Here is an 11,862-nt window from a genome sequence, read left to right as displayed (position 1 = left end):
GATGCATTCATCATAGTCAGTAAGACTCACTGAAGTGAATATTTGGTCAAAAAAGTTTATTTTTAATTTAGTAAAATAATCATCCACTAGTACCCATTTCTATTCTGTTTTCAATCTTTTTCAAACCGCTGTATTAATGAAATACTGCTACTGCTTGTATGTACAAAATTCAATGCAGTTTTATATGCTTTATAAAAGCTGAAACCAAATAAACAATACAAAATTAAGGAGCACATGTTGTGACATAACAAAAAAAAAAATACAAAAAAATTAAATGAAAAGTTGCACTTGGCAGGATGGTCGTGACTACTTTGGTGGGTCTGTGTTTATTCCATATTTCTCCTTGAGAAGTTTTAGCTGTTCCTCTTTCTTCTTTGTGTCCATTTTCTGGAAGGCCTACAAGAGAAATGTAATAATATATTACATATCAAACCACAACCCGAACACATAGTTACCATCCACCATATAGCAAGTCTTCAGTCTTATTTCCAGGTACCTATTCACCTGAACTAACTTTCGGGCACCAACTCTTGCATAACAAGAGGCTTGCATTATGTCTGCACACATTCATTGTCTGTCCAGTTCAGAGCATGACAGATATTTTCAAGCCATTTTAAGGAAAGATTTACTGAACTCAAGCTAGACGCCACCCTAAAAGCCCTTACTGAAATACAAATCAGCAACTAAACATTAGGCTATAGAACAGTACAAATATATGACATTGGACACTAAACCCAAACATTAAACTGGAAGGCTAGTTGATGAACATCCATACAACATTTTTTTGTGACACTTACCCTGTTCGCGTTGTAGTACAACACTACCAGGTATCTGTTGCAGACGTTAAATCCAGACAAGTGGTCACAGGCGTTCTTCGCATCAAAGATGTCCTCATACACAACATAGGCGGTTCCCCGTGACTCTGGTGTATTCCCACTAAAAATGGGAAAATAATGACACTGCAGTTTAAACTTTCTGTTCTAAGAACTGGATGAAATACACGAGATCAGAGAGACAACAGGCTCTTGTCGTAGATGCATGAACTCAGAGTAAACACCGCAATAGTTTTAGGATATACGTGACAACACACAGTAATACTTATACTACTTACACTCGGATTTGACGAATGGGTCCATATTTCCCAAAAATGTCGTACATTTCTTCAGCCGTGATTTTATAAGGTAGATTACGAATGTACAATATTCTGTTCACTTCAGGAGGTAACCGAATCTGAAAAAGAACACGTATTATAATATGAAATCATACATCATACAATCATATAGACCTGGGAGCCTGAGTTTATGTAAAACAAAGAAAAGGTCAGACACAAAATACTGTAAGAACAGTCATGCCAACTACGCAAAATAAGCGCGTGCTATTCAGCTACTTAGCATGCTACCAAACATAAAAACTCGAATAGGCAAAGGGCAAACAGTCATCAACAATAAATAAATTATGGAAGCATTGATGCAACTTATGATGATGGAAACATTAATTAACTTATTTTGGCACTACATTCAACATCGCCAACATCAGTTTTTACACTGTTTTGATATGTTGCTTAGCCCAACAGGAACCTAGCTGGCTTGCTAATGTTGGTTTTTAATCACAGGCGAACTATGATTCATAGAAAATCCAAGTAAAATCATTCTACTGACACTTTAGGTTAAACTTACATTCGCACGTTTCGCTGCTTGCATAGCCATGATTGGATCTTATATCGAAATCAGCAAATAAAACAACACAAAAACCCTAACATACACAACCCCAGAAGAAAGCTACAGAAACTGCGCAACACTCCGGAACTGACGGAGTTTGATGACTGGCTTCCGGTTGATGAGGTCATTTCCGGACAGTTTTTGTGGGGAGCTTGATTAAGTAATTGTAGCTCAATATGCCCTTTCCTACCATCTAGTGGTTAATTGTATACATGCATGTATTTCACAGAGTTTTTAACTCACATAAATAGGTCACTGTTACACCATTTACAAAATATTATCATTCATTAATTATCGATTCTGATGTGTCCGGTGTGCACACCGAATTCATTGAGTGAGTGCTATTGTTATGAAAATGTCATGATGGAAAAAACCATCAACTACATGCTGGATGATTATTGTTGAGGAGATATTAGGGCATGTTCAATTCAATTCACACCTTGAAAACAGCCTGTAAATGTTTTATTAATTTAAACCACAACACAAGAAGTAGTGCAGCCATGTCATCAAGGGAACAATACATGCTACATGTACAAAAGAATCCTTGACATTTTTGCCGACAGTTGCTTCAATCTGGAGTCTGATAATAATACAGTATAAGTACATACGGCTTGGCAAAGTTTTGGATAATCAACAAGACCCAATGTTTCTTGTCATCATTGACCTGATCCGGAAACACTTGTGTTTTTCATTTTAAAATCCAATCTATGTTGGACAAAAGTTCTTAATGTGTCAGACAGTGCATGAACTAACAGCTTTGTTTCCAGACTGCACAAATGAGAGAGACTAGGCTGGAGACCCTCTAAGTTGTTTTCATCAACATTCACAAGCAAAGACACAAAAGGACGCTTCACCCACTCTCCACAGAGACGAACAGGAAAAAGAGCAGGCGTATGTATCGAGAGACGAGGATAGAAAATCAGAGAGGAAAAAGTTGAAAAGAAAAGAAAAAACGTACAAAAAGAGACACATCAAGCTCAGGGTAACACTTAGCAAACCCATTTGTCCTATTGCCACAACTGATTGAATAGGATGCATTGTTGACTGGCTCTATATGTATTTTAACCCTCACCTCTCAGTTTGTGCTGGGAGAGATTAAGAAGTGAGACGGACTAGAAAGCCAAACAAAAAGCTTTTGCTCATTTTTAACCCTCTCCATTCACTGACTGAGTAGCACTGTTACTGCTCTGATATGCAAGGTGTGCCTTTGTGACAGGAATACGGCTTGAAGAGATAGTGTTGGAAAATATGTACACTAAAGGCAGTGGAGAGTCATGCTATAACTGTGCTTACAGCATGGTCTGTAGGTTCTTGAACAAGACATGACACTGGATAGGTGATTCTGATGCTCTAAATGACAATTCCTTTATCAGAGGCTCAGTCTACAGGCCTTACAGATACAAAGCGTATAGGCAGATTCATGTAATATGTCATACCACTATTAGGAGTTTGTGTGATTGGTAGAAGTTTGGTTATTTGCAATGTTGTGTTTAAATTGACCATTTCAAGTTCAATAGATAGATTTATGGGAAGTTGCTTTGATGGGAATTAGCAACATTGGTATACACTGTATTGACAAAAAACATGCTCCTACATATATAGAGGGGGAAAAAATGCTCAGACAAGTCACAAACATACATCCCACACAATAATGTATCTAATGTAACATGACATGTCACAACATATCCTGTTCTGTCTTTTATATTCAGTTTTCAGTTGCATTTTCCAATAAGGCGTTTTCTTCATCAGTCTTGGAAGGATGCAAAATGTGTAAATTGTAAGGCAAAACTTAACAGCATGCAAATAAGCTACATTTATAATCACCAACATTACAAGCACATTTGGAAGGTGAAATTGGACAGATCATAATCCAGCTTGTCTATTCAGATCAAATTATTCATCAGGAGTGGATAGATGTATTAATTAGACAGGATTACATTGGAGTGAGATTTAGTTTTTTTTGTCAACATTACTCTGTAAATGAACCACATAGCTAGCATCAGTAAACTTGAACAATAAATAGTAGCTTAATTCAACATAGCACATCACTGATGCGCAAGCTCCAGTGGAATGGGACTCTACGGGAAGTACTTTGCACACTGTTCACATTTTGGCAGTTTATTTTAAATAATTAATATATATTTATAGAACTATGTATATATTTGTGCATGGTGTTTTGTGTCTGTGTGTGTGTGTGTGTGTGTGTGTGTGTGTGTGTGTGTGTGTGTGTGTGTGTATGTGTGTGGGACAATTCGGAAGTGTGGCAAATATTCGTCAGCAAATAACATTCTCATGCACACAAGTGTTTCAAACACAAGAAGCGGAATCTGTTGAAAGGTAGTCCAAGCATTATATAATCATAATTATATATATTTTCTTCTTTTATCGGTGGAAATAGCTGCAAACTGAATGGAACATTAATCTTCTGTGCAGTCCATGGCGCCTTCGCCTTTTATCTCTCTCTCTCTCTCTCTCTCTCTCTTTCTCACTCTCTCTCACTCTCTCTCTCCTTCCTCTTTCTTTACAAGAGAAGAGGAGAGGCGAGGGGTGGCTCCTCATTTCTGTAGGTCGCACTGCAGCAGTAGTACAATGGACGGGTCGCTCTTGGCCGCCTCCTTGAACTCATCCAGTGAAATCTGGTCGTCGTTGTTTTTGTCCATCTTGGTGAAGATCTTATCCACGCGCTGCTCTGGCGTCAGGCCGTCCTCGTTCATCTTCATCATGATCACAGTGCCCACCATCTTATATATGGCCTGCAGAATGGGAGAGAGATGAAACACAAACCGACATAAGCACAGGTGCTCTCAAATTTTTCATCAATACAACTTGGTAGGTCTTTGACATTATTTTCATTTTAGTGACAAAAAACGTGGACTGCATTCAGGTAAATAAAAAGGCTTTGTAAGTTAACCTTTTATACAAATAGGAATGATTGAGGACTCAATAATTCTGAATTATCGTATTATCTCCTTAGTTTCTCCCAGAACAATGAGATTTAAAGTTTAGGCTTACATCTCCTGCTTCTCAGATTTTTATATGGGCTAAATATCTCCTATGGTGTTGAAGGAGAGATCTCAACCGAGTTATGCTCAGTTTTTTATTAAATGTTTAGACATCTCAATAGTACCTCCACTGCTTCCCTCTCAAGAAAACATTGGTGTTTGGGGGTGAGGCACAAATTTTCATTGTGTCAATGATGGTAGATTTTTACAATAAAGTACCTCATCTCATTTCTGTCGCAAACAGTTCCTCCTAAGGAATTTTAGGATTTTAATTGATACATATAGAAGTTAGAATAATTAGAGAGGCCTCATGTTGAATAGGTACACAAAGGCAGACGTTTAACATCAGTAGGAGCACATTTGAATACAGGGAAATATGGCTTCTCTTTACTTCGATGGCCAGACACTGCAGTCAAGGCTCCAGGGCAAAAATAATTACTCTCAGCTGTAATGTTACTGTTCAACAAGGTAGCTGCCTGCCATTCTCCACAACCTAATTAGGTTTCCAGAGGAAAGGGCTGAGCAAGTTCATCAAAGTATGCCAACTCTCGGCCCGAGGACCACTGGCAGACATGCCTTGAGGTAGCAGAGTTAGCAGACTCCTTATGAGAAAATAAATATTAAGGTGCCATTATTAATTTAAAAGTGTGCATTGAAGGACATGTGTGTGACCGACTTGCAAATTCAGACTTTCTTCATGGGTCAGGCTGCTGTTAAAAGTTGTGTGTAAATATAACAAAACCGTTTCTAGCTTTCCACTAAAATTTGAGAATCTATTCTGTCAAATCCACAAGTTGTTTAGACTGTGGAATAAGCAGAGGTTCGAGTACATTCTCTTTATACTCATACCCAGCAATTTGTCGTAAAAACTGTACTTCACTGTAAATAAAAACTTTTGCTAAAGAAAAGAAAATATCAGTAAATATAAGCATGCTCTGATGTATTCATGGTTCAGGCATCAATTCAAAACAGATATCTATTGGAGCTCGCAGATATCCGATTGAGCAGTGACATGAGATGTGGATTCTGTCACCTCAATGATCTCCAGCATCTCCACTCGCGTGATCTTGCCATCTCCGTCCAGGTCGTACATGTTGAATGCCCAGTTGAGCTTCTGCTCAAAGCTCCCCCTGGAGGTGATGGACAGCGCACAGATGAACTCCCGGAAGTCAATGGTGCCATCTCCGTTCTTATCAAAGGTCCTGAAGGCGTGCTGAGCAAACTTGGAAGCGTCACCATATGGGAAGAACTGAAGAGAGAAGAATGAGAGAAAGGGCCATGAGGTGATGCTTGTTATGGAGGACACATCTAAGACCTGAAATGAAATACAGAACATAGTACAAAGCCCCTCATTTAAAGATGATTACATGGCGTTTTCAACTGCCATGATATATGTTTGGGCACAGCATATAGGGCATTAAAATGACTGTAAAGACAGACGTGGACATCGCAAAGTGTTTCTGTTAATGTAACACCTATAGGCTGTCTGCTTGGGGTGCCACCATTTTTATTTTTTTTTTTCAAATGTATTCATTCATCAGTCATTACAGTTTGTGTGAAAACAGTCAATTTCCCCTAAGAGACAACCGTAATGGAGTTTTATTATATTTCATTACATGTGTTAGACTTAACCGAATTGTGGTATATTGTCTGAAACTGGACTGGACAGAATAGAGTGTCAGGAGCAATCATTTCCTAAGAGGCTAGAGGAGAACTGTTATGTAATATCCTTGGAATGGATTCTCTTGGGCTCTGAATTTAAATCCTCTCGCTTGATTTTTTCCCATCTAAGAAAAGTATTTTGGGAAAACATAGACAGCTTCCAAGCAAAGCTAAAGCAGTTGGTTTTTATTTGGCATGCTTGTGTATGTACATCTGAACACTAATTTGTATGTGTGTGCCTGTTTGTGTGCCTATGTGTGTGTGTTGGGCTGACACATTACTAGGCTGTGGTAATGGGCTGCAATGCGGCTCTATGGTCAAACTGACATGTCAGCTACTAGGCACAGCAGATAGGGGAAGCAAAGAGCTAAGTTCATCTTTGAAGAGTAGGAACTCTGACTGTTTCTGTCACTCTATCACACACACACACACACACACACACACACACACACACACACAGTCACCACAGTCACCACAGTTTATCTATCAGTTGGATGTTCTAATGGACAAATAACCATAGATACATGGATGAACACACCTTCATAGGCACGACATGACAGACATTCCATACATTGTCCTGCCTGCTATGCCAAGTAACTTCAACTCTGGACCACTGTTAATTAGTATTCCATGAACACCAACAGCCAGATGTTGTCTCAAAGGAGGAAAGATGTTATGGGTAGTTTCCTATTCAGCACAACAGTATCTGCTCATAAATGTCCATGTAAGAATGTATGTCTGAGTGTGCGAGCTCATGTGGGTATGTGGCTGTTATATTTGTATCAGAGAAGAGAGAGAGAAAGAACAGGTATAGATGGAGAGAGCGGGAGGGGGGGAGTGTGTGTGAACCTGTCTATTTGTCTCCAGAGCTTCATTAAATGACAGCCCCCTGTCTTACACGGGGCCTCAGTACAGATGACTGCAGCATGCTCAAACACCCCCCACAGATGATGAGCAATTCATTAGCCTTGACCTCCCACTAGCCTGCATCGACAAGCCAGAATAAGAGGCCCCAACACACACACACACACACACACACACACACACACACACACACACACACACACACACACACACACACACACACACACACACACACACACACACAGAGAGACACAGAAACATACTCGTGCGTACACAGAAGCATGCTGGTTAACATCACATACATACAGTATACACATGCAATCATACAGACAGGTGCTCTCTCTCTCTCACACACACACACACACACACACACACACACACACACACACACACACACACACACACACACACACACACACACATACACACACAGAGACAGACACACCAGACCCCAGGATCAGTGACCATCTCACTGCTCTCCCTAAGCAGACACTCAGGGTTACAGCCGTTACTGAATCACCACATCTCAATTAGCCAGCTTGAGCTGAGTCTTCCCTCCACCGGAGCGATAACACCCCGCTGCTCACTAATATCATCCCACCGTGTCCCTGTCTCTCCTGGAAAAAAAGGAAGCTCCACAGGTTTGCAGCACCTGTAATACCTCCTGTAATCCACCTGTAATGCTCTACGCTGACAGGGATGCAAGAGGATAAAACATAATCAAAAATAAGTGTTCGTGTTCCCACTCACTTATGTATGCCTTTTTGTCATCCAGGTTTTAGTAAATCAGTGATTCGATTCCTTTGACTATCTATCAGGTTAGGTAGGCTATAATGCCTTTGGGCTTCTTCTCATTGATTTGCAAAGCTTTTCATTTTTTCAACAGCATTTAATAAAAAAGACCACTCCATCCTCTTCTTAAGCTAAACAAAGAAAGCTACCAATGAACTGCCCACCTTCTGGTTTAAAATGAAACAGAACAACACAATTAAACTGGCCTACATTTTCTGAGCAGGACCAGGATGTTTTTTTCAACTTACCAAACCAAACATAAATACAGTGCATAAATTAAATTGTTTATGACGTGCTTAATAATATGGATGACAATTTGTGACAGACTAGCTTGAGGGTTCATGCCACTTGCCAGAAGCTCAAGAAATGCATATTTTATACTGTCTATACTTCACACTGTACACAGACACAAACACACGCATGCATTCTTCCCATGTACTGAAAACATTCCAATCAAGCTCCAATCTCTTGCATCATGGCCCTAATCTCTAGTGTTTTCCCAAACACACACACACACACACACACACATGCATGAACACTCTACGTGCACTCTACACACAACAGGCCAGTTTTTTATTTTTTTTGCTTCATAGTTGCAGTTTCATCCAATCCCTCTCTCTCTCTCCCTCTCTCTCTCTCCCTCTCTCTCTCTCTCTCTCTCTCTCTCTCTCTCTCCTTATGCCACTAATCCGCAGTGTTTCCCCACGCGAGGCTGCTGACGCAGGCCGCTCCAGGCAGCTGCCGTGTCCTCTGTCCATCTCTCTCCTCACAGGCCCACGTCCAAGCCTGCTGCCCAGCCCCGAACGCCCAGTCCCCTGGGGGATACAACAGACTCGGAGGACCAACCCAACACGATTCTGCCGGGAGGAAGTACGGCCCGCTGTGATGTACCGAGAGCGCCGGCAAAGCCCCAACTCTCATGGGGCTCGCCCTTCTGTTAAGGATGGACACGCCCCTTCCGAATGAAGACACATGAGCGTGATTGTGTTGTGTGTGGGTGTTTGCTAGACAGGTGTACGGCAGTGGGTCAAGGCCAGGAAAAAAACAAGCAAAAGAAACAAAAATAAATGTGCTGGAGGATGGATACTGTTTACTGTGAGTACACATGGAGATGTAAACACCAGACACACTCCTGCATCAATACTCACAACACATTCACGTATACCTACACAAATAGCAAGACACTGTCCATCACACATACCTGCATATACGCACACACACACGCCCTGCGACGTTACATGGCACAAAATGTGGCAGGTTATGAAACACTTTGTTATGTAAAACTAGGCAAAAAAAAAAGAGAAGAATGTAGGGCAGGAGTGAGCGATCGAGGGACGTCAAATTCTCTTTTTAAGTTTCCGTTCCAGAGTGCGCTCACGTCTTCTACCCCTCTCCTCTCCCCCTCCCCTCTTCCCATTCCCTCCCTCTCTCCGCTGTTTGGCTGTGAAGGCATCCAGAAAAGACAGCCGATATAAATAGATTCCTCTTCCAGCACTCTGATGCCACTTCACCTGACAGGACCAGCTGAAAAAGTGCTCTCTTCAGATGATGAGCTGGGTATGCCTGATCGCCGTTTAACTACCACCTTTCAGCCACCATGGCTTTAAAGGGAAACCACAGCCATTTTAACCCTCCAGTCTCCCAGAGAGGATACATCTCCTTGACTTTAATTCGAAAAATTCAACAGTAGAGACTAGCAAGTAGATAATTTACATAACACACAAAGGCCATTAAATATGTTGTTATGACAAAACATCTTTGCCAAGGCCATGTATAAAAGGTCTTCATCAGGCTGTGTGAGGACTGTTTGCAGGTGCTGTGCGGTAAGGATAAGTAGTCTTTTGCATGTATAAAGACAAGGGGGGCGGGTTGTGGAAATAATACCAAGTAGTATGTAATTGTCATTTAAAAATGGCAGTGAACTCTGAATTATAAGTTATAAATTCACAATGAACCGGGTGATGCTCATCATCATGACAGGCCATGGATATGCTGATGTCTGTGTGATTAATGACATTCATAGCCTTGGCTAGACTAATAGCTTGCGTAACTCGAGCTGAACATTATTAAGAGGATATATTCCAATCTTTTTCAGCATCGCCTCTACGTGTCGCTTTAAAAGGCAGAGTCAGTTACTATAGGCAACGCTTCTGATGCAGCTCTTTCAACTGAGAAAACAAACAAGAAGCCCATGACTCACAACTTGATGGAAGCTACCTTTACCAGAAGAACAAACAAAAACTGTTGCTGTTGTTTTCCTCATGTCTCTTTTTTTTTCTCTATTTCAATGTACGGAGCAAGAATATGGTGTCTTCCTGTTTTCAGTTCATCAAATGGATAACATAGCAATTAATAGTTTGTAATAACATCTTGAATGCCATCTTGAGAACAGTGGGCTCTTGAACCATTTTTGTCACTCCCAACAAGTTAGCCTGTGATTTCAGTTGTGTGTGTGTGTGTGTGTGTGTGTGTGTGTGTGTGAGTTATGATGAGTGTGTGATTTTCAACACCATTTATGAGAAAAATGGCCTCGTGTCATAAAAGCGCTCCCACTCCATTGTCATATTCATTCTGCTCTGGGGATGGCGTCATTGCAACATCGTCCAAAGAGGGGTGTAGTTTATGACCCAACGATAAAACTGCAGGTTTTATGCTCTCAATTTGGACTAAAGGGACTCAGAGGACCAGACGGGCATGACTCCCCCCCCAAGACTCGGCGATGATACAGCTATGCCATCACACTGGCACCGCCGAAACTAATGTAGAAGTCTACACTGAGTAAAAACTCTAAGATGAAAAAATAACCTGAAAGATCAGTGTTAATAAGTGAAAGATCCATCTCAAAGACACCACAGAGCGTTGCTCGCCGCTGGTTGTAGCCAACAAGGACAGTTATTGCGCAATAAAAGGCTTGTCCATCTGTGACAGCGGTTGCAATGTCGCAGCTATGGATTATCACAGCACAGAAATTGCATAAAAACATCTATAAAAAAATGAATGACAAACTGTAACATACACCTACTGGTCTGGTTTCATCCTGAAACTGCTGAGACAAAGTTGCTACTGTAAAAAAAAAAACTGGTCCGTGAGACAACAAATTTGCACCAAACAGCACAACTATGCCAGTGATATAGTGGGTCAACCTCAGAGACAACTCTACCCTAAAAGTACTAAGTTCACATGACAGGTTTCAAATGTAATAAATCCCAACCAGTACTAGACTATGCACAAGCCTTTAGCCCACAATGCTCCATTTAAATGTCTTTTTTGATCAGATGAAGGTTTCAGCTGTTTCTCCGTACAAGTTGCAAAGGTATTCACAATAACAACAATCTAATGGACTGTGAAGTCAAGATTTTGTTCTGCGCAGACACATAAATCAGAAACGGAAAAAAAGTGTAGCAGGCATGCTGAAGTGTGTGCTGCAATCATTGGGAGTGTCCTTATCACTCTGACAATGATTACAACATTGCGGAGAGCTGTAATTTCATTTCCTAATAAGGCCTCCTAAAAATTCATGTAGAGCCGAGGCTGCACTTATAAATATTTATTGGTGATTTCTATATCAGCCCCCTGGGGATACTGTTGAGTTTAAAAGTTTGTTACAAAATGGAGAATATTAGCTCTAAATAGGAGCTACCATTGGCTGATATCTAAAAATACAAATGTGTTACTTATAGAGCCCATTTCTACCATGGTGGCCATTTGATTTGGGCTTTGGGAGAGTCTTTGTATGCAATTATTTAAGTTACACATTTTCATTAACACCTGAATGTTAACTCAATGTAGTATCGCAAATGTATTATCATACTTGGGTGGTATCA

At 40.7% G+C, this 11,862-nt stretch overlaps 2 protein-coding genes across 2 annotated transcripts in view; both read right to left on the bottom strand.

The window, feature by feature from the left end:
- Positions 1-41: 41 nt before the first annotated feature.
- sf3b6 (splicing factor 3b, subunit 6) lies at positions 42-1,827 on the bottom strand. The gene is made up of 4 exons (XM_012820970.3): positions 1,677-1,827; positions 1,112-1,230; positions 798-936; positions 42-396 (listed from the first exon to the last, which is right to left on the bottom strand). Exons 1-4 carry the CDS (start codon positions 1,704-1,706, stop codon positions 307-309), a joined length of 378 nt encoding a protein of 125 aa, XP_012676424.1. The 5' UTR covers positions 1,707-1,827; the 3' UTR covers positions 42-306.
- A 336-nt stretch (positions 1,828-2,163) lies between these two features.
- vsnl1a (visinin-like 1a) overlaps positions 2,164-11,862 on the bottom strand; it is a 28,657-nt gene continuing 18,958 nt past the window's right edge. The window contains exons 3-4 of the mRNA XM_031581565.2: positions 5,754-5,969; positions 2,164-4,471 (exon numbers count right to left, since the gene is read on the bottom strand). Of these exons, the coding sequence (XP_031437425.1) occupies positions 4,274-4,471; positions 5,754-5,969 (414 nt within the window). The 3' untranslated portion in view covers positions 2,164-4,273. The remainder of the gene's footprint in view (positions 4,472-5,753; positions 5,970-11,862) is intronic.

Source organism: Clupea harengus, chromosome 15 (assembly GCF_900700415.2).
Source record: "Clupea harengus chromosome 15, Ch_v2.0.2, whole genome shotgun sequence".
NCBI lineage: Eukaryota > Metazoa > Chordata > Actinopteri > Clupeiformes > Clupeidae > Clupea > Clupea harengus.
The sequence above is the reverse complement of the archived record's forward strand: the minus strand, read 5'-3'. Positions and strand labels throughout refer to the sequence as shown.

What these genes read in the sequence shown, in the direction of transcription:
- sf3b6 (XM_012820970.3), bottom strand. Translation starts at nt 1,706, where the DNA reads ATGGCTATGCAAGCAGCGAAACGTGCGAAT. An exon ending in AAGCAGCGAAACGTGCGAAT is followed by an intron (nt 1,231 to 1,676) that starts GTAAGTTTAACC and finishes GTTCTTTTTCAG; the next exon opens with ATTCGGTTACCTCCTGAAGT. An exon ending in CCCATTCGTCAAATCCGAGT is followed by an intron (nt 937 to 1,111) that starts GTAAGTAGTATA and finishes TCCCATTTTTAG; the next exon opens with TGGGAATACACCAGAGTCAC.